The sequence below is a fragment of the Toxotes jaculatrix genome, chromosome 5, assembly GCF_017976425.1.
Source record: "Toxotes jaculatrix isolate fToxJac2 chromosome 5, fToxJac2.pri, whole genome shotgun sequence".
Classification (NCBI taxonomy): domain Eukaryota; kingdom Metazoa; phylum Chordata; class Actinopteri; family Toxotidae; genus Toxotes; species Toxotes jaculatrix.
In genome coordinates, this window is record NC_054398.1 from 14,134,811 (window position 1) to 14,155,791 (window position 20,981).

The following is a 20,981-nucleotide window of genomic DNA, read 5'->3' on the forward strand; positions in this document are numbered from 1 at the left end:
CAAGTACACACATGTTCACACAGCCACAAACACACACTGACGTACACAAACATGCACATAGCTGCCAAAGCAACAAAAGTCCAGCTTAGGTTCACCTTAGAAACCACTTGATTTCTCAAGTGAACATCCCCACTTTGTTTACTGTAAACTCTGACTGACTTGTATTATACGGCATGATGTTTTTTTTTTCTTTTTTTTTCCATTTACATCACAAGGGAAGAGATTATATGTTTGTATCATTATTGTCAGGGCATGTTGGGTTGATTGATGTCATTTTCTCCACTCTCTCTGCTTCCTCTCTCCTTTCTGCCCGACCCCTTATCCCCAACCCCCAGCATCTCTGTGGTTGTCATGGAGACGCACCAATCTGCATCCTCACTGTGGAGCGCTGTCATTAATCTTCGCACCCTCACAATATTTCTAAAAAGGAGATTTCTTAAAGATCAACATGTTTACTAATGGAATATTTCTAATTTTTTCTGTTTGAAGAGAATGAAAGAATAAAGTAGTTTTTACTCTCTGTCTCAGACTGTCTTCTCTGTGATGATCCTCGAATGCTTTTGACGTCAACATCGCCTCCACAGTGTCTGCGTCCGTGGCTCTGCCGGCCTCTCTAATGAATGAATCTGCACCAGGTGTGCAAGGAGGGCAGTGGAATGAAGGAGCTTATGGGAAATCAGTCCACATCGGTGTTCCTGTGTCCTCCCAGCACACTGGGTCTGAACTCATTCATTAGAGGATGAGGTCAGGCCTAAAGCAATATTGAATCCGACAGTGCTCGCTGAATGTCTAGCTGTGTGCTGAAGCATGTCTGCACACGTGCGTGAGTGTGTACTTAGAGTACATAATTTTCCACTGCGGTTTTACTCTGCTGTCTACACAAAAATACCAGCAAGATGGTAATTTCTTTAATTTCATATTGCAATGTCACAACGGAGAAAGTTCTCAAGTGTTGTAGTGTTAACTATCAAGGCCAGAAAAAAATACAAGATGGTTTATTTTTGCAAATCACACTTGGGAAAGGATGAACAACACCTCGACACAGGCAGAATTACAGAGAGGAAAAAAAACACCATTTTGGCTGAATAAATTATCTTACAAAAACAGATGATATCAACATAATACAGTAATTATTATACACAGTGAAATCAATTTGTGCAAAGTATCCGTGAGCTTACAGATGTGATAGAGCTTTCACCGTCAGCTCACCGTTTCTCCTTTATCCCTGTCATTTCTGAAATCCTTTGTCCCTGTCTCCCCTTTTGTTTCTCTCAATCTCTTTGAAAACAAGTAGACAAAAGGTTCAATAAAGGGAGGACGGTGCTGAGAAGTGAGTTGAGAAGTGGAGCAACAAAGTCTTAAGTCGACTGACAGGCCGTTCAGTTCAGACTGTGTTGTTCACCTCCTGTTTCTCTTCCTGCTTCCTCTTCCTCTTCCCAGGAGGCCGTTCTGTCCAGGGTCTGTGCACAGGTCACGTCCCAAAGAAGTCTCATCCTCCTGCAGGTGCAGGTGTCCCTCAATTTACTTTTACATAGTGGTCTCTTCCCACTCCAGCTCAACGTCACCTGAAGCCCAGGACAAATGTGTAGAGTGAACACTATGCAGTGGGGTGCGTGTTGTTTTTTGAATGTTTGTTTAGGTGTTTGTTTGTTTACCTTCCATGGCGTCCAGGGAGTCCATCTTCTCCAGAGCAGAATAGCTGACAAACCAGATGGATTGGCTGTTGCCTTTGTTGTTTAGAAGTTCCAGTGTACTTTGGTGCAGGAAGATGTACTGGGCCTGACAACACGTACAGTGACAGATATTGTACCTTCTGATCCCTGAAAAAGTTTCCTGGTGGCCTTGTTGACCATGTAACTGCAACATCCCTGGTCTGACTTGAGCTTTGTTTGTGAGCTCTTTACTGTCTCGTGTCTAATAAAAGCAAAAAAGATGTCCTGAAGTAGTGGAAAAAGCACATGATTTTCTGACTGTGGATCGCTCAGATGGGACCATAATTATGTCACTTGACACAAACTTATCAGAGCTGATTTACACAACTTGCTAGAACAAAAATATTTGCAGACTCAAATTTGGACTAATTAATGCTGCAGCTGCGGTTTTTCAGGCTTCTTCAGGCTTTTATGGAGCACACACAGTAGATCCTTCTCTAGCCGAGTCAGCTGACTTCCTGCAAAAATGAGTAACTTGGAAATAATTTACTAATACAACCTGTGCTGTGACATGTGACATATTGTAGCCTACTAATCCGGAATTGATGACAAATGTATGTGTCTGCATAACCTGCCTCTTGGCTTCATAATTTCATCCAATATTCAATCCTTCATATTACTTTATTGCTGTGATCTGGGGATATGGAGATATTTTTGAAGTTCATTAAGTCAAGCAACAGGAGCCATCAGACTGCAAGATGGGCTTTAATATATACCTAATTCAATTATCTAGGAAACCATCTATTTAGTGAACACACCTGAAATGCTAGTTACTGTCATTCGTTTAATTTAAAGCCATGTTAGGCAACAACAGCTGAAACAACTCAAAAGCAGCAGCAGGAAACTGGAACTAAGACGTAACTCTGATGGACATTTAGAATAACTTCTAAAATTTGCCTGTTTTCAGTTCCAGAAAAGTGGTTTAAAGAATGTGTCTAACTTATGGGCTTGTTTAAAACTATCTGCAAACGCACTGTGCGCTAATGTTTCTAACATAACTGGTCTGAATGATGGGCTCTTTCAGCTAAGCCTCTTTGTAATTGACTGAACTACTATGCTAATAGCTAGCTGTCTGACACACTGAATGCTGCTGTCTCAAAGAATCATGTCCACACTGGTTGGTTTGTCCAACACTGCAGGCTCAAACCCCACTGCCAAATATATGGACAAATGTTCTGAATGCCAAGACACAATAAAATGATAATATTGAGAAGAAGCACAGGCACCATGCAGAGGGTCCCTGCAGACACTAAGACACACAGAAGTAGTCAATAAGTAATGACTGAGTGAGGTAATTTTAGGACAGGTTCATGCTGTTTCAAGAGGGGGAATCCTCCTCAGCTTATGCCTTTAATCCACAGCCAGATCATTTCCTTTGTCACAAGGAGAATTTTCCAAATATTTCCTCATGGGGATGGAATCACAGCGGGACATGAAATAAAAAGTAGGACAACTACACTGTCATTTGTCATGCTATTTGAGTCTTTGATGATTCTTAAGTGTACTGGAGCAACCTAAGACCAAATACAGTTTTTTGGTCTTTTGTTTATTCTCTCTAGGTTATGAAATTCACACAAAGAAATAAAACACACTCCTTTTTTTGGATGTGAACTCACCAGATTCTGCACCATACACATCCTCTCGCTGCGCAGTTCGGCCACCAGGCCGTAAATGTCCACAAAGTCGTGGTCTCTGACGTGCTGAATGAGGTGGTCTAAGGCAATAAACACACCTGTTCTTCCCACACCAGCACTGAGGGAAGAGTGAGAGCAAAATGTCATACTCTGTGATGCTCCATTTCACCTGAAATGACTTATTTGAGGCTTACGCAGTATGAGGGTTACTACAGTGACCAAAGAGAAAATAAATTAATTAGTGCACTTGTATTTTTAAGGACATTACTATAATTTATGCAGTGTAAGTATGTTACAACTGTGGTGCCACAGTACCTGCAATGAGCCACTATAGTGGTGTTGTCGTGCCTGTGGGCTCGGACAGCTTTGACAAACTTAATGAGGGTGCTGCAGGACTCTGGGACCCCGTGCTCAGGCCACGATGTGTAGTTGAAGTGGCGAACCAGAATATAATGTCCGTGCTGCACAGAGGGGTTCAAACAAGAAATAAGATAGGAAGTAAAATTTAACAGATTTTTCATTGTTATGCACATTTCAGTGTTTTAAATCATGACGATGAAAGTAAGATGGTGATTATATGTTGTAATTACATTGCATTTACATGCTAATTACATTAAAACAAACCGGGAGGCAGAATCTGCAGATAGTTCTGATAAAATGAACTCAGTAAAAGGTTTCATTTGCTGAGTGCAGTGGGAAGGCATTTTGTTGACAAATAACTCACTGCACAACAGTTCTTCAAGGATAAGTGCTGCGATGTTTTCTATTTTTATTATTACTGTCCACAAAGCCCATGAAGACCAAAACAAATACTAAACTGATTGCACTCACAAGATTTGTCGGTGTGGCCAAAACACTTTGTGACCTGTTTTTAGAATTTAAGTCTTCAGGAAGTTTGGATGGAATTGGGGGCATCAGACAGGCCAGGGAATTGGGAAACTGCTGAGAGATGTACTCACTGTTGGTTAATGATCTTTTCATTAGTTTTGCTGTCTATAAGAAAAACATAAATTAAGACCAGATTTAATCTTTAAGTGGTTTGGATGTAAGAAATCTACAAAGGAAAATGGACCTAGTTCAAATTTTGTTTGTTTTTAATTTTTTAATTAGACGTAAATGTGGAAAATGTTTCAGTATTAAGAGTAAATCTCTTTTTCCGGTGTCTGACCTTACAGTATGCACATATACACCATGTGTTGTGTGTACCATATGTGTGTGTGTGAGAGAGGTTATTAGCTCAGTTACCTTTTCTACTTTTAGGGTTCTGACCGTCCAGTCGGGAAAGACTTCCTCTGACACTTTTGAGATGAGAATGTCACCAAACACTGACATTGGCTTGTTGTCCTCAGGCCAGTACTTGTGACACCGAATCTGAAATGTCACACACACACACACATCAGATGCACGTAGCAGATATAACCCTCCAAGTGACAGAGTTGTAATTGAGCTGATATTAGTGGTGTTTCGTAACAGTGTCAAATCGCTCATGACGCACTCTGCCTTTTTCATAACACTGCGTGAGCATGGCTATGGTGCGGGTGCCTGTTTCCCAGATCATCCTCCAAAAGTCAGCCACTGTGCCAGGCAGAGGACCCTGTGTGGCAATGAACTCATTGGGGCACAGGTAGCCCTAGAGACAGAAAAACATACAGATAGGCCTTTATCTGCAGGCTTCCTGACAGAATCATGAAGTGACAGAGAAAAATCTAGAAAAAACAACATATGTATCCCACACTTGCATAACTACTATCAAGCAGAAGCGACCCTCCAGGTTAACAACGGGCTTTTAGCAGCTGATAGCTGGTACTCACTGAGACGAAGCTGGCGTTGATGTAGTCAGAGCCTGCAGTGCCTGGTTCTGACAGCAGTTTCACTCTATTGTTGTTGTCTAGGCACAGTATGAAAGAAATGTGTACACAAATGCACAAGTGTGCAAGTGGTGGTGAAATCCACACGCAGCAATAAATACAGGGATCTATAGTCAGGAAGCTAATTTTCAGCCTGACCACTTACAAGGTTTGATGTTGGGGAAGCGGTTCTTGGATTTGTTCCAGGGTAGATCAGCATCTGTGGTGGCCAGGTCCTGCAGCAGCTTTGGGAGCTCCTGCAGAGATGATATGTAATACATCAGTGAAAGATAAAAGTGAAAAACAATGTTCTTAAAAATATGTTTTTTTTTTAAATCCAATTTCTTTTGACTTAAAAAACACTGTTAAATTTATGAGAGGTTCAGGGGTCTCTGAGCTGGCGTCTTAGAAAAACAGTACTAAAAGCGGCACTGATTTCATTGGCTATCACTTTTCATGCATCTTTACTGTCTGCAATAAATTCCCCTTATCTGTTTTTCTGTGTGATGTACCTTCTCTAACAACATCATATTTACCTTCATTCTCCACTCTGGTTGGTTTTTTTTTTGGCAATTCCAGGCAACTTCCTATTATTTCAACCCTATTTATATATATATAATATATATGCTTAGAGGTTTGATACACATGGGAACACTTACAGCAAACTCTTCCTGGAACTTGGCATTGTCGTTGGCACACAGATCCTCTACGTGCTGCAGAAAAGACTTCTTGTTGACGGGCCTGGCAGAGAGAGGAGGAGAGAAATACTCTGAATGTGAGAAACACAGACAGAGATATACAAGACTCCACAACAATATGCTATTTTTTTTGGTAAACTTATTCTAGGTTACAACATGTAACACTGAGCAGCACAGAACATGAAGATCTGTGCTGCAGCTACACACACATTATTTATGCAGGATGACTTACTTGAGTGATTTCCTGTAGCTGAGAAGCCTGGACAAAAATAGACAGCAAAAATCAACCAAAATAAACAAATTAACTAAATAATCACAGCCCACACTGTGGTATTTCTGTCCGTGACGGCTGAACTGATCCTCTTTGCAGAGAGTGGATGGTATTTTACGTTTAAGCAAAGGAGATTCAAACATTTTTTTATTAATCAAATCCACTTTGATTTAACTCTGAAACTGACTTTGATGTTTCGTTCTAAAGGAATATGTGAACGCCAGTAAACTTGAATGAAGCATGAGGTTATTCCCCCTGAGGCTGGCTTTTTCTTCGCATTGCTGAAGGCGTGTAGCTACGCAGATCCTCGACCATCGATAAAACTTACCATTTGTACCCTCTAAGACTGCTAAGCTTTCCAAGCAGTTTCAAGATAGTGAGTGGGTAAACAAATTAAAATGGTCTCAAGCAGAGGAGTGTCAGCTCAGCTCTGCAGTCCCTGTCAGTGATGGAGAGGAAAAGGAGCAGGCTGTAGGCAAAACTCTGACGTCACTGATTGACTGAACTGTCGCCCTCCACCAAAGGTTTAATAAACAGATGGATGATTCAAAGCGAGCCTTAGTGGATAACACGATGATGACACACACACAGGGACGAATGAAAAGTGGAGCACAACATGCTAATAAACTATGCACAGCAAAATGTGGCACACACAGGTAAGAAGCCCGACTTACTGGATGACATAAATCTCTTTCCGTCTAAAGAAGAAGGAAGAATACCTGGTGGGAGAAGAATAAAGCCAGGGAGAGTCAATGCACGTGCCTGCATGCAGGGAAAGCTATTTCTGCCATTCGTTTGACAAGTGACAAGGAAAAGTGTGTTTTAACCTAAACTGTGCTTAGAAAGGTGGTGTTTATACAGATCTCTCTGTCCAGGTCATGAAGAAATACTGGTCCGTACAAAGCAGAGAGACACACTGTCCAGATTAAACCTACATGACAGCTGTAAGAGCACAACGTGCGACTGAAAAAAACCCTACAATCTTTGCTCTTAAGTGTGCGTCACAACTAAAATGAGTGGAAGGCAAATTATTCCTAAGAGCTGCCTCCTTTTTCAGGACTAAGAAGAGTCACTGAATAAGAAGAAAATGTCCTATTAGAAGTTCAACATGGCAGGGAAATATGTGCTCAAGTACTGCAGTTAGATTACTTTTACGCATGAGAGGATCAAGAATCTAGGAACTTTTATACTTTTATATACCAGTGACAAGAAATTAGTACTCAGGCCCCAGTTTAAGCCATCAAGAGCAAGATGTAAAGAGCGAAAATATAAATATAAACATAAGGGCAATAAAAATATAGAGCAAAATATAAACATATAAACAATTAAATTAAATTAAATAAGATAAGGAAGCCGAGATTAGCACGTGCAAGTAAGAGGTAGTAGTAGTGCAAAGAGGTAGTCCATATATTGCACTTACATGAACACGTTGCCCTATGATGGCCAAGTATTGCACATAGTGAGATAAGGACAGTTATCTGCCAGGTAGAGGCACTTTTATTTATCCATTCTCTCTTGTGTGGGTTTTAATGTTTTTAACGTTCCTGTTCATTCCGTTCCTCTTGAAGACAGCCACATTTTACACCTACCTGGACCCCTCTATTTTTGGTTTCTTTTTTTGTTCTGTTGTCGTGTAGGTGACAGTATTCCTTAGATGTTGAGGAGGGAAGGTGTTCAGAGACCTCTATATGCTTATTGGTTGTTTCAGTGCTGATGTTTATTTATATTGGCAAATGAGGATATAAATACCTAAATTGTGGTGCTACTCATATTTTTCTCACTTCATCTTTGCCATAAGTGACCTTGATACACCAAAACTAAGACTAAATGTGACTTCTGTAGCTCTGAGAAGGAAAAGCAGCTTGCAGCACTTAGTGTCTGTTTGTGTGAGAAAAGCATAAAAACAGAAGAGCTAGGGGCTGAATTTATAGGAGAGGATAGTTAGAGAGATGCAGACTGGAACTGAGGGTAAACTATAAAGCCACAATGATGCTGTGTTGTGTTGTAGTGCTGCTGCTTCTATTTTCTGCACAAACTCTACAACACCAGAAGATTTAGTGATGACAGGAGCACACATCCAGTTGGCTGCAGCAAAGAGATTTTTGTCTTGTTGACTTAGATTTAAAATCTTGTCTGAAGCAGCTAAATCAAGCCTGAAGTCATGTAGTGTGCAACCAGCCTCAGCTGCCAAAAATGTGTGTGCTATGTTTTAGGGAAAGCGACGCTTTTAGATCCAAGCTAAACACACGGACTTACCGGTTGAGTTTCTCTTGCTTCAGCTCCAGATCTGCCACAGCGATCAGCTGATCCAGTTTACACTTGGTCTCTATGATCTCCGCCTCTCTGGGTGAATAAGTGCCGCCCTCCTTCTTGCGCTGATGGATCCTGACATTTGATGACGAGCATGTCAGTCAATCAAATTGGTTAATAACAGGGTAAACACAGAATTAAAATGGATAATGGTAAAGGAGGAAACAGATTTATTGCAAATAATGCAATGCACAGTTAATTACTTATCCAGGAACTTAGACATAGCATGTCTTGTTATGTGTTAATACTAAGTGGCAATCAATGCAGTGTTCTAATAAATGTCTGAATGTTGGCAAAGGAATGAACGCATGTTGCCATCTTACTTTACTGAGGCACAGATGATGATGATGAGTAACACAGCCAAGAAAAAGGAAAGCAGAACACCAAGAATGATCTGTTCTTCTCTGGTCAACAGACCATCAACTACAGAGAGAGGGAGAAGGACAGAATGAGGACAGAATGAGGACAGAATGGACAACATCATACAAAAGAAAACCAGAGGTGTTACATGTTATATATTCACTTATGGATTTAGAATGATACAGGGATTGATATAAATACCTGCAGTTTTGACATGGTCAGAGTACTCAGAGTCAGTGTACTGGCCATTGATGTTAGTGGCTCTGAACTTAAACCTGAAATAACAATCCAGTGGAAGCATTATATTATTACATAACATTTATATACAATGGTTTAAATTGTTGCATCGTTGAGTGAGTGTGTGTGTGTGTCATGCACTCACACATAGACTGTGTTAGGCTTCAGCGGTCCATTGCAGAAATTGTCAGTATTGTTCTCCCGCATGCAGTCATCATTCTCTCCGATCACGTACGTTCCTGCTGTGGTGTGATTGTGTCTCACCAGGGGCCGGCCGTCTCCAGATACAGTGCGACCACCTCTGACGTGTGTGTCCGTGCGTGATGCCCCGTCCCCAAAAAAACAGTGCGGGTTGGGGAACCCCTTGTCAGTCAGGTAAGGAGCAGGGCGACCAAAAAATGCATTCTTCCAGCTGGTCAGGTTCTGGATATCCTTCACTATGACAGGATGGAAGTTAGAGAGGAAAGAAATCACAGGGGAACTGAGTCAAATTTCTGCTGACGTTAAGCCCCTCAGCTTTTGCTTACACTTTGTCTATTGTGAGCTTAGGACAGAGTCACGTACTATAAAACAAGATTCTACTTGAGGCTTAAAGCACAAACCAGAGACTGATACCCAAGTGTATTCAACTAAAAGTGATGGCTGTCAATGTTTTTGAAGAGTCATACCCCCTGACTCGGCCACGATGACCTGAATTTTTGTGATTGGTCCGTTGTCGTCACTATAGAAACAGGCAGGCATGCGGATGGTGATACTCCTGTGGGTTACCATGGCAACCCCACCATGGCCCAGCACTGCCTGGGGTCTTTGGGTTGGCTTGGCCGGGGCTGGAACATACACGTGCGAACAGAGGAGAACACACAAACACACACACAAACACACAAACACACACACACACAAACACACACACACAAACACACACACACAAACACACACACACAAACACACACACAAACACACACACACAAACACACACTTTTACTGTGTTTACATATTTGCTGTTCTGCATGTACACATAAAACATGACAATTAGGCCATTGCTCTGAACAGTCAGATTAAAACTGAGCCTCTACATCATCAAGATAGACCAGACAATACCAAAACCAGATGCTGAATTACATCTACTGTTTCAGAACAACTGAATACTGTCGTATAGAGTAATAATACTGTGCCGTGGCAATTCTCTGCCTAGCATCTGTGCTGCACTGCTGCAACAAGATAGAGAGAAACACTGTAGAGCACAGCAGAGCAGGCACAAAAAAAAGGGGGAGTTGTACCTTTGATTCCTGTTGTTATCTGGACATGTGGGCTGGGCGGGCTCCTGCCGGCCCCGTTCCTGGCTAAAATCTACAAATAGAAAGAAGGAAGACAGCAGAAAAGGGGACAGGCACAGTAAGGAAGAAAATGACAATTTGGAAAAGATTAAACTAGCAGGGGTTTTAGACTGCTGGCTCTGTTGTGCTGTTCCAGCTCCAGGTGTGTGACCAAAGAGACTGTGTCTAAATATGTGTGCCTGTGTATGGAATATGTGTATCCTTCTTGCCTGTATACTGTAGCTGTGTCCTCCCTTTAGGCCCTCTATGACAGCAGTCAGTGTGTTATACTCTCTTTGGATGATACTGAGGCTCATGTTCTTGACTAGCTGGTCTTTTTCATAGATGTACACAAAATAGGCAGTGATGTTTCCATTGGGCTCCTCTGGGGGCGTGAAGGTCACCTTCACACGGTTCACTTCTTCCGGGATAACTGATACGATCACGTTCTTGGGAGGGTCTTTCGGCTCTGGGGGGCAGAATAGAAATGACAAGAGAAAAATAATAATAATAGACATACGGTCATATCTACAGGTTGGCAGGAGCTGCCCTGGGTGCTCCACATACCCTCCTCCAGTGTTTGAAATGCAGTAGGTCCAATAGCTTTCCCATCGCTGGCAGCCAGTTCCACTGGACCAGTGAAGGCGAAGATGGTCACAGAGTAAAGGGTGAAAGCAGTCAAGTTAGTCACAACAACAGTCGTCAACTCTCCTGGAGCCCGGACTGTTGAGATGTTCAAACCAGGACCAGCCACCTGACATGACAGCACAGTTCACAGAAACATTTAACACATTTCACAAAAATACTGTTTGCACTTTACACCATAGTGAACGTTAACCTGCCTTTGAGCTGCCACTGCTATTTTAAAAACTCTGCCAACATAACACCATGTTGATCTGTTCTGAGGGCATCTACCTGGGTTATACGCTTCATTGGTGACATGTTCATATTTGTGTGTGTGTGTCTGTACAAATGTAAGTCAGTGAAATGACCTGCACAAGGTACGAAGTCGGCCCAGAGAGAACAGCCGGAGCGCCCCACGCAATACGAAGGCTGTTGGAGGTGGGGGTCACTTTTAGGTTACGGGGAGGTGTGTCAGGGTCTAAGGGAAGAGATTGGGAAAACACAAAGTACTTACTGTGTTCCACTAAATGAAATGGTTCAAATGAAATCTGAGTCTAACTAACACATACTGTATAGGAAATATGACAGAAAAATTAGACTCTAGATTCTTTTTGATTTTTCATTAAGCAGTTGAGAAAAAAACAAAAAACAAAAACAAAACAGCAGTGATCTTAGCTGCTTAGATGTCACACATGATTACACTTTTTAATATCTTATATCATAAAAACCTTTTCAGACACTTAATATTGCTTTAAAGTATAACACGTAAACACAGAAAATGCCTCCGTGACACAGAGGGATGCTGCTCTACAATGCCCTAGGTCTTGTTGTTTAGGACTTGTGGAGGAGATGCCAGAGGGTGAGGTCCTGACTAACTGCCAACTCTCCACTGGCAACACAGATAGATGATGTTCTTACTTCCAGCGAGGGTGCGTGCATATATCCAGTGTGTATATTCTCCAATTCCAGCGTTGGTCACAGCGGCCACTTTGAAGCGGTAGTATCTGTATTTATTTAGGGAATAGAGTGTGACGCTGCTGTGGTTCTCTTCACTGGTGTCCGAAGCATTCACCGACACTGTGACATTAGAGTCCACACAATCTGAGGTCAGTTTGTCCTCTGAGGCCGGCTGCGCGGTTGGTAGGATGTTTGTTTCACAAACAGTTGAAAGCAGCTGTGCAATGATGTGGTACTCTTTCAGCAGGCCTGGTACAGAGAGCGGCGGAGCCCACTGAAGTGTCGCATTGTTAGGTGTGACCTGAGAGATGGTGAGGAGGCGAGGGGCAGCTGGGACTGTTAGAAGAGACAAAGAGGATTTAATCAAGTATTCATTCTGTATTAAATTAGTGATTCATTGAAGTCAAAGGGAATAGCTTCTATTAGATAATCAGCTGTGCCTGGATGAATAAAATGATGAAGGCACTACAATAGGACTGAATACCTGATTCAGAAAGAGTGGAAGCAGTACAATTTACTCTGTCTCCAGGCCCTGCAGAGTTGACTGCGGCCACAGTGAGTATGTACTCCTGGTCTGGTGACAGCCCAGTCACTGTGTACTCTGGTGAGTGAGCCTGGTGTGTGTAGGACTGCGAGTCTACCTCCACTATAATCTCATAAAAAACAATCTGCCCATTAGGGTTGGCAGGAAGTTCCCAGGACAGCTGAATTGAATCCCAGCTCAACCCCGAGCAAGACAGGTTCCCCACAGCATCAGATACTGCCGACAGAAAGAGACAGAGAGACAGAGACAGAAAGAGATGGGGAGGGGGAGAGGGAGGACGCTGTTATACCGGCATTAGTTTCCGTTTGCATTCTTCACTGTCCACTGTAAAAGGAAAGAACCAACTTCGGTTTCATTTACCTGTGGTAATTTCATCACACAGCCTGAAAAAAAAAAGCTCCAGCACAAATGGACTCTGCTGCCTGGTATATATTTTATGTGAAAACAAAACAAATCAGCTGTCGCTTGAACAAATCAGCCTTATCTTAAACTATTACTTCTAATGAACTGTTCCTGAGGGGAATCACGTTCGGCTTGCCGAGCCTTTCTCACTGTGACATACTGATGAAAATAGCACCTCCGCTGCCGACATAAACTGAGCTTCTTTGGAATGAACACGACTGAACAACACTGACAATATTGTATACCTCCTTTACTGAAAGTATTTTTGTTTCATTTATTTGCTGGTTTATATTCTTTGCCAAAAGGACAAGAAGCGATGACAAGGTGTTGTTTACATCAGCTCTAAAATTACTGACAAACAGATCTCTTGCACAGCCTCGGGAAGGCATGTGTGATTATCAGTGACGCCATGCATCCCCACATGCTTCTTCCACACAGAAGGAGGTTTGGTTTTATTTCAGAAGCCATAAGATTTGTGAACAGCTGAGGTTAAACAGATTGTCACATCACTCTGTGTATAGATTGATAAATGCATTTGAATGTTTTGCAATTTTCAGTGTAATGGTGTTCTTGGTGTTGGACACTGCATTGTAATATATGACTGCTTTTATGCATGTGAATGAACTGCTTGTTTTTTGTGTGTTTTTATCTTTGCAAACCAGCCCCACTGAGGCACAGATTAAGTATTTAGAAGTGAACTGAGCACAAAAATCTTAATTTTAAGGCTAATGAATTTTAAACACCAAACTGTGAGCAGTAACCTGAATCAGTGTTATGTTCCATGTGCGTAGACTGTGTGTACTATACCTGATTCGTTAGTCGTGAAGGTCACAGGGCTGCTGAACTGATTCCCATGGCCCACTCTGGTGTAACTGTAAACACTGATCTCATAGGAGCTATGAGGCCTGAAGCCTGATAGATGTTCTGTTGTTGACGGACCAGAAGAATTCTACATTTGTGCACACACAAACACAAACACACATAAAAACCCTGACACATAAAAAATTAAATCATCCAGTCCTGATTACTGAAGAGGACAATGTCTTATTGTATCAGCACACATATGTGCATGTGTGTGTAAGTATAATGTTACTGCTGAGAGGTATCTGGAGTGTGAAATTAGAGCCGCCGTCGATTAGATCGTTTGTACTCTTACTGAGTGGGTCTCTGGAGTGTGTGTAAGTGTGTGTGTGTTGCTGTTATTGTGGAGTGGCTTTCGGTGTGTGAAATTAACGGTACCTGGTGTGTGACGGTGTGTGTGATGAGGTCTTGGATCCTGAAGCCATACTGTATCACCACACCGTTGGGCTCCAAAGGAGGCTCCCAGCTCAGCCACACAGAGAACGCCGTGTGGTTGTATATAGTTAGGTTACGGGGAGGGGACATGGGGCCTGAAACACAAATTTAGGCAGATAGAGAAGAAGATAGACTCAAACAGGGAGCAGACACAGTATACACCCATAGCTTAATAAATAAATATCATGTCATTTGGATCCTTAATCCTGCTTCCAAACTAACCTCCTTCATCAGTGTGAAGCAGCAGCAGCAGATAAGGCCCTGAGCCTTTACGTGTTGCTGCTGTAATAGTAAGGTTGTAAGCTGTGTATGGAAGCAGGTTAGTGAGAATGAACGAGTTGTTGGGGGTATGCGTTGTGTTGGAGCCACCTGGGCCGAACAAGGTGAGGCTATACTCAGTTATCTCCCCATTGGCCTCCAGAGGGCGCTGCCACACCACAGCGATAGAGGACGACGACAGGTTCCTGGTAGATACCAGCAAAGGAGCAGAGCTAGGAACTAAAGGGAAACACGCCCACACACACACGTCAGCATCACAATAAACCAATGAACCACAGTTCATAAGTGAATGTTTGTGGAGGTAAACTCACTGTCGTCATCCGTTCTCAGGTACATCATGCTGGTATGGTTGTAGGCAGGGCCAGCCCCAGTTGCCGGAGTAACAGTCAGCACATAAGGGAAATACTTCTTGAGTCTGGTGAATAGGAAGACGTTGTCAGTTGTGGTATGCTTGATTGTCTTGTTGACAGCTGGAATCCCTTGGTTGGATACATTTGGTGGGATGCCGGCCTCCTGTAAGGTGAGCAGATAGTAGGGACGGCCGTTTGGCTCCAGGGGAGGGTCCCAGCTGACAATGATGGCCGTGGAGCTGAAGATCTGAGCCGTCAGGTTTCGAACTGAGTCACTTGGCACTGAAAAGGCAGACAAGTAGAGCTTTGTTACTATTATTAATTACCAGTGGTTGAAAACTGTGAGCCTTTCAATGTGAGTTTATGATACTGTGAGACATCAATCAACCATACACAATGGAGGGAAAATGAACAGTGACCAATCATCATCATCGTCGTCGTCATCATTATCTGTTACGAGCACCGTTATTATCATTGGAAGCATTGATGTAATTAACAAAATCAACAACAGCACAGCAAGTAGAACAATAAGTACAGTACAGTACAGTAAACAGAAACATCATCCAATAAAATTAACAGCCCATTCAAAGGCACACAGAGGCACTTAGGAGGAAAACTCACACAATGAAAACCTTGAGACTGAAAGGGATTGAGCAGAAAATACTCATCCTGTTCATCGCCTCAGCCTCTCCCAAAATAATGACATGGTACACAGAGTAGAAAAAAAAAGGAGGTAGATGAAGGGGAAAGGGGAGATAAAACTTGAGAGATCCATGAGATGAATGAGTGGATGTAAGGGGCCAGGTGTGTGTGGGGGTCTGAGCCCAGGGGAGTGAGCCCCTGCTGGGCTTGGCTGTGCGGGAGAGACAAGGTGCCCTGGAGGTCCGGTGCTTGGCTGAGAGCGGAGCAGCTAGAGCACAGGCAGAGATACAGAGTCAGTATGAGCAGTGATCATACAGAGTCAGAGAATATTTTATGAACAAAATGTTAACAGGAAAAAAACAAAACAAAACATCACAACAATCAAATATGTAATTCTATGTGACAAAGTCTGAGGCAGCTGTCTGCACCATTTTTCCCAAAATCACATAAAAACAAAGGTTTTACAAACACGTCAACTAAATATTATATGCGTATATGCAAATTTTGATTTCAACAGTGCAACTGTAGCCTGAGCCCAGCAGGTACTTTCATACAGCACGTCAGGCTTTGTTTTGTTCTCTGTCATCAAACCGTAAACGGTTCTGAGCTCTCTTTTGCTTTCTCTATCTGGTTCTAATCCGTCACAACTTTCGTCATGCTTAGTAAAAGGCAACACAAACTGGCTGTCTTCAAGGCAGTGTCACAGGAGGACAAAAATAGAACCAGTTTGCCAGACTGACAGTTATCTCCTTTCACTAACAGGCTGAAAGTTAGGTCTTCAACTGCAGAGTTTTTATGTAATTTTTTTTTTTTCTTTTGAAGTCGAAGAGTTATGGAAAAAGTGTGCAGACTTATCCTCTAATGAGACTTCATGTGTTGTATTTTATATATATGCCTGTTCATTTTAACTAATTTATTTTGGTGTATGTCTGTGTGTTTTTGTGTGCGTGTGTGTGTGTGACTGACCGTCCTCTGGTAAGAACAGGGTAAGTATCTCGCTCTGGACCCCTCCGTCCCCCTGCACAGTGCTGGAGGTCATCCACATGGTGTAGTTCGTGCCCCCAATCAGCCGAGTCAGAGTGTAAGAGAGAGGTGAATCAGGAGAGGCAGGGGCAGGTAGGTCTGAAACAGGAACCCTCTATGGAGAAAAAAAAGAGCGTTAGGGTTACTTCTATACGCAAAAGGGCATTTAAACGAGGGAAATTTGGAACAAATAAGGGACAAGTGAAAGGAAATCTTAGTGTTGCACCACCATGAGCTGACAGGAAGCATCTGCATTTCACACTCCTGTTAACACAGCTAATACTTTTAGCAGTTAGCTGTTAATGCATGCAGAAAACATGGAGCAGTATTAGCATTCATTTGGAGCTGTGTTTGTCTCCACCCGACAAATATGACTCAGACAGATGTCTTCTGTGACTGGAAACGAGGTTGACGAGAGCAGAGAGAGTGAAACAGAAAGATGCAGGTCATAAAACCAAAACAAAAAGTCTAAAAGGCTAAAAGTCGCTAAAATGCTTTGTAGAGCTAAGGGCAACTGATGTGTGATAATTCTCTGTGGGTTCAAGACTACGAGCAAAGCTGTTCACATACTCCATTGAGCAAAGTTTGTATTTAATAATGTTGATTTGTTTTTCCACCTGTCTGTATGTTCTCCATGCAGGGCATGTGTCTCACCTGCTCAGTCACAGTGTTGTTCTCAGAGTAGTAAATAGTATAGTGAACAATGATTCCATTGGGTTCAGTGGGCGGGTGCCACAGTATGGTGATAGAGGAGGCGGTCACATTTACAACGGTCACATTCTGCGGAGGGTCAAATGGCTCTGAAAGCCAGACAGAAAGGATTTGGGTGAAAAAAGTATCTTCATACAGTGCATGGAAAATGAATATTTTATACGTGAGTTAGCTGCCAGAATCTCTTCTGTCCAGCACCTGCATCTGTGGTGGTAAAGCTGATGTAGATAAGCACTCCTCCATCTCCCAGTCTGGTCCAGCTGGAGACAGAGGCATTGTAGCGACTCTCTGAGTCCACATTAATGACCACTGATGTCTGTGTCACATTCTGCCACAGCTCACTCGTTTCATTCCTAACAGAGAAAGCGACCATTACTGTTGCATCGTGTTGTGTTTTCTGTTTAAACTTCTGTTTTCTTCATTAGAGCGTCAAAACAGGGATAGGTGTGTAGATTTACTAACTCACCAAACTCTGACGATGTAGTACAGTATGTCTGAATTGGCTTCGAGTGGCGGTTGCCATGACAACTCTACCTCATAGTCTGACAACTTTCTGGCATGGAGGAACTGAGGAGGTGTGTCTGGAGCTGAGATGCAGGAGAAAGACTTTCCAGTAACATAAAAACAGGAGTATAAGCTATGCAGAAACTGAAAAGTTGAGTGATTATTTAAGACATATATTTACACTGGGCAAATAAGAAACTTTGAAAGGCCCCCAGGAACATGGCAGAGAGAAACAGAATATTTTCCCTGAAATGAAAACTGGTTAGTTGTAAAGACTCTTTGTGCTTCTCAGTACCGATGGGAGGCACGAGCGCCAAGTGGGATCGAACACCTGTGATGTAACAACATTAGCATGCGCTGAAACAGAGAGATGTAACTGAGGAGGAAAAGACGAGAGGAAAGTCAGATTTAATCGGATGTCCTTTGACCTCGTCAGCCAGTTGTGATGTAACCGTGCAGCCTGCTGGAACTAAACAAAGAAAAAACCTCTTTCCCTTTACTCCTTCCCCCACCCGTCCCTCTCACCATCCTCCAGTGTAGTGATGTTGAGCGGCTCGCTGCTGTAGTTTCCTGGCCCGACACGTGTGTGTGCCTGCACCATGACCCGGTAGTGTGCATACTTCCGCAGATGGGTGATGTGGATGTAGTTGGTCGGGGAGGTGAGGTTCAGGTAGTGACTGGAATTCCAGAGCTCCAGACTGTAGTGGGTGATGACCCCGTTAGGCAGCAGAGGAGGCTGCCAGGTCACATTCACCTCACTGGGACTGACTGACTCGTATGAGAGGCCATACGGAGGACTGCCTGGGACTGGAGGGAGAACACAAAGATGCACCTTTACTGAAATCTAGTTAATTTTGTTGGTAAAAGTTTTCATTTGTGTGTGTGTTCAACGAGAGTGGGTGCATCCATCAACACACCATCCTCTCCAGACAAGAGGCGTAAAATATCTGATGTTTGGTTGCCGTGGCCGTAGCGTGTGTACGCCCTCACAGACACGTTGTAGTAGGAGAATGGCTTCACGTTGGTCAGAGTCACTTTATTAGAGGAGGTGTTCAACAAAGCGGAGTACGTCCTGTTCTCATACAGGACCTCGTAATGCTGGATCACCCCATTGGCTTTCTCTGGTGCAGACCAGGCCAGTGTGACAGTGGAGGGGCTGGTGTCTACCACAGTGAGGTTCACAGGGGGTGAGTCAGGTTCTGAAGGCGAGACGGACAAGAAAAATCCAAGAATGTGAATTGAATTTAATTGAATTGAATGTGTCATTGACTGAAATACAATCAAATCAAACAAACAAATAATGTAACTCAGTAATTCAACATCAAATCAGTAATTCAATAACTACCTACTTAATTTGATAAAATAAAAAGCTTCTTATCTGATATCACTCTGATGCAGCGTGAGGTGCATGCCACATGCTGGGTCCCAGAAACAATTCAATGTACACTGTCACACTTTCTGTAGATCGAGCGCGCAGAAAGTTTTTCATTTCAATGCACTTCTATGCAAGCAACATCTTTCCGTTGGCCCTGAAGTACATCAACAACTACTGCCGTGAAATTTTGTACAGGCACTCATGGTCCTCCTCCATGAATTGTAAAACTGATGCCTCAGATAATTATGACTGAACTTGGTGTATTTTGTATTTCGTGCTAACCAAATATTAGCATGCTAAGGTGCAAACTGAGGTGGAGGCAAAAATGATACCTTCTTCTAATTTTCATGTTTGCATTGTTATTGTGAGCATGTTAGCAAACTGACACCAGCACTTATCCCAAAGCACCGCTGCAGGCTATGGTTAGTCCATGACAGTTTTACTGACATTTTATTTTAAAGATTCGCTGTCTAATGTTTGTTATAGCCGCCAACTGTTTTCTTTGAGCATATAGTTTGTGTTCAGCACGTACCATCCTCTAAGGTGTAAACGAAAATGTCATCTTCCTCAGAAAGAGAGCTCTCTCCCACAGCTGTAGATGCAGCCACGCGTAGCTTATATCCAGTGTACTTATCCAAATCTATGCATTAAAACAGAGGAGAAAGATATTCAGCAACAGACCTGTGTTATAATGATTTTAATGAAAGAAAAGATAAGTATACTCCACCTGTTATCAATATGCTGGTAGTGTCAGAAACCCACTTTAGAGCCTGGTTATTGTGCAGTTTGAGGCCATAGACAGTGTAATGCGTGATCCGTCCGTTGGGGTTGAGTGGAGGGACCCAGCTCACTAGTATGGAGGTGGAGCTGATGTTTTGATAAGACACTTCAAGCACTGAGCTAGGGACTAAAAGACACATACAGTACAAGACATTACAGGGCAGATTTGCACCTTAGCATAATTTTTTTGTTGCTTTTTATAATTAATGATTATTGCAAGTGGCATGTGACTACCCACCCTGCTCCCTGGTCTTCTCTGTGATATCTGTGGCAGGGCCCTCTCCCATGGTGGTGGAAGCAGTGACCCTGAATGTGTACTCGGTGAAGGGGTTTAGATCTGACACCAGGTAAGACAACTCCTCAGACAAAACATCCATGACCTCCTGTCTCACTGTCACACCTGCAACATGCATGCAGACATAGATGGATACACATGATCACATATCCACACGGCATTAATAAGCACTGGTGCAGATAAAAGTCTTTGTGTCAAGGGCTGTAGGAAGTTAAGAGAAGCAGTGTTTAGTGTTAGTGCTCTCCCACCTGTTGTTCCAGAAGCTGCTACATTGCGTGTTGAAAAGTGTCCCGGGATTGCTGCATCACGTGTGGACAAGCGGACCTGGCTTGGGGTCAGGGCCAAAGGGGAGGAATCTGAGGTCATATCCCCAGCCTGTGATTGCTTCGTCAGCCAAGGTGGAAGCGTGGCAGCAGGTGGCACAGAGGTGAGAGAAAAAGCACTGGTCCCAGAGACTGAAGAGTCAGAGGACTGAATATTTGTGCTGTTAGAGTGCGGAACAGAGGTGTAACTGGTGCTGGGCCTCTCAGTGACCACGGGTTCAAAGGTAGGTTGAACATTGGCACTAGTGATGTGCTTAGATTGTGCAAAGCTGGAAGCAGTCATACTTGTGGGCAGCGTGCGGTCAGAAACAGTGGCCGTGAAAGTCGGTGGAGACGTGATTAGACTGAGCTCAGCATTTCTCTTACGTCGCCCAGGGTTGTTATGGACACGAGGTGGAAGTGTCTCAACTTCGAATAAATTGGTTGTATTCTGAAGGGAAAAAAAAAAAGATTAATGAACTGAAGGTAGTTTTTCTTTTTTTCCTGGATGGGTG

At 42.9% G+C, this 20,981-nt stretch overlaps 1 protein-coding gene across 1 annotated transcript in view; it reads right to left on the minus strand.

Moving 5' to 3' along the window:
• Positions 1-1,041: 1,041 nt before the first annotated feature.
• Positions 1,042-20,981, minus strand: part of ptprq (protein tyrosine phosphatase receptor type Q) — a 29,283-nt gene continuing 9,343 nt past the window's right edge. The window contains exons 15-50 of the mRNA XM_041038552.1: positions 20,413-20,917; positions 20,108-20,269; positions 19,817-19,996; positions 19,622-19,729; positions 18,632-18,913; positions 18,240-18,521; positions 17,677-17,797; positions 17,409-17,563; positions 17,154-17,299; positions 16,443-16,614; positions 14,796-15,116; positions 14,428-14,703; positions 14,149-14,300; positions 13,717-13,858; positions 12,448-12,723; positions 11,925-12,299; positions 11,375-11,484; positions 10,950-11,136; positions 10,613-10,851; positions 10,347-10,416; positions 9,738-9,896; positions 9,215-9,506; positions 9,034-9,107; positions 8,796-8,895; positions 8,419-8,547; positions 6,837-6,881; positions 6,124-6,150; positions 5,853-5,934; positions 5,360-5,450; positions 5,158-5,234; positions 4,842-4,976; positions 4,592-4,717; positions 3,662-3,807; positions 3,329-3,464; positions 1,656-1,779; positions 1,042-1,565 (exon numbers count right to left, since the gene is read on the minus strand). Of these exons, the coding sequence (XP_040894486.1) occupies positions 1,528-1,565; positions 1,656-1,779; positions 3,329-3,464; positions 3,662-3,807; positions 4,592-4,717; positions 4,842-4,976; positions 5,158-5,234; positions 5,360-5,450; positions 5,853-5,934; positions 6,124-6,150; positions 6,837-6,881; positions 8,419-8,547; positions 8,796-8,895; positions 9,034-9,107; positions 9,215-9,506; positions 9,738-9,896; positions 10,347-10,416; positions 10,613-10,851; positions 10,950-11,136; positions 11,375-11,484; positions 11,925-12,299; positions 12,448-12,723; positions 13,717-13,858; positions 14,149-14,300; positions 14,428-14,703; positions 14,796-15,116; positions 16,443-16,614; positions 17,154-17,299; positions 17,409-17,563; positions 17,677-17,797; positions 18,240-18,521; positions 18,632-18,913; positions 19,622-19,729; positions 19,817-19,996; positions 20,108-20,269; positions 20,413-20,917 (6,042 nt within the window). The 3' untranslated portion in view covers positions 1,042-1,527. The remainder of the gene's footprint in view (positions 1,566-1,655; positions 1,780-3,328; positions 3,465-3,661; positions 3,808-4,591; positions 4,718-4,841; positions 4,977-5,157; positions 5,235-5,359; positions 5,451-5,852; positions 5,935-6,123; positions 6,151-6,836; positions 6,882-8,418; positions 8,548-8,795; positions 8,896-9,033; positions 9,108-9,214; positions 9,507-9,737; positions 9,897-10,346; positions 10,417-10,612; positions 10,852-10,949; positions 11,137-11,374; positions 11,485-11,924; positions 12,300-12,447; positions 12,724-13,716; positions 13,859-14,148; positions 14,301-14,427; positions 14,704-14,795; positions 15,117-16,442; positions 16,615-17,153; positions 17,300-17,408; positions 17,564-17,676; positions 17,798-18,239; positions 18,522-18,631; positions 18,914-19,621; positions 19,730-19,816; positions 19,997-20,107; positions 20,270-20,412; positions 20,918-20,981) is intronic.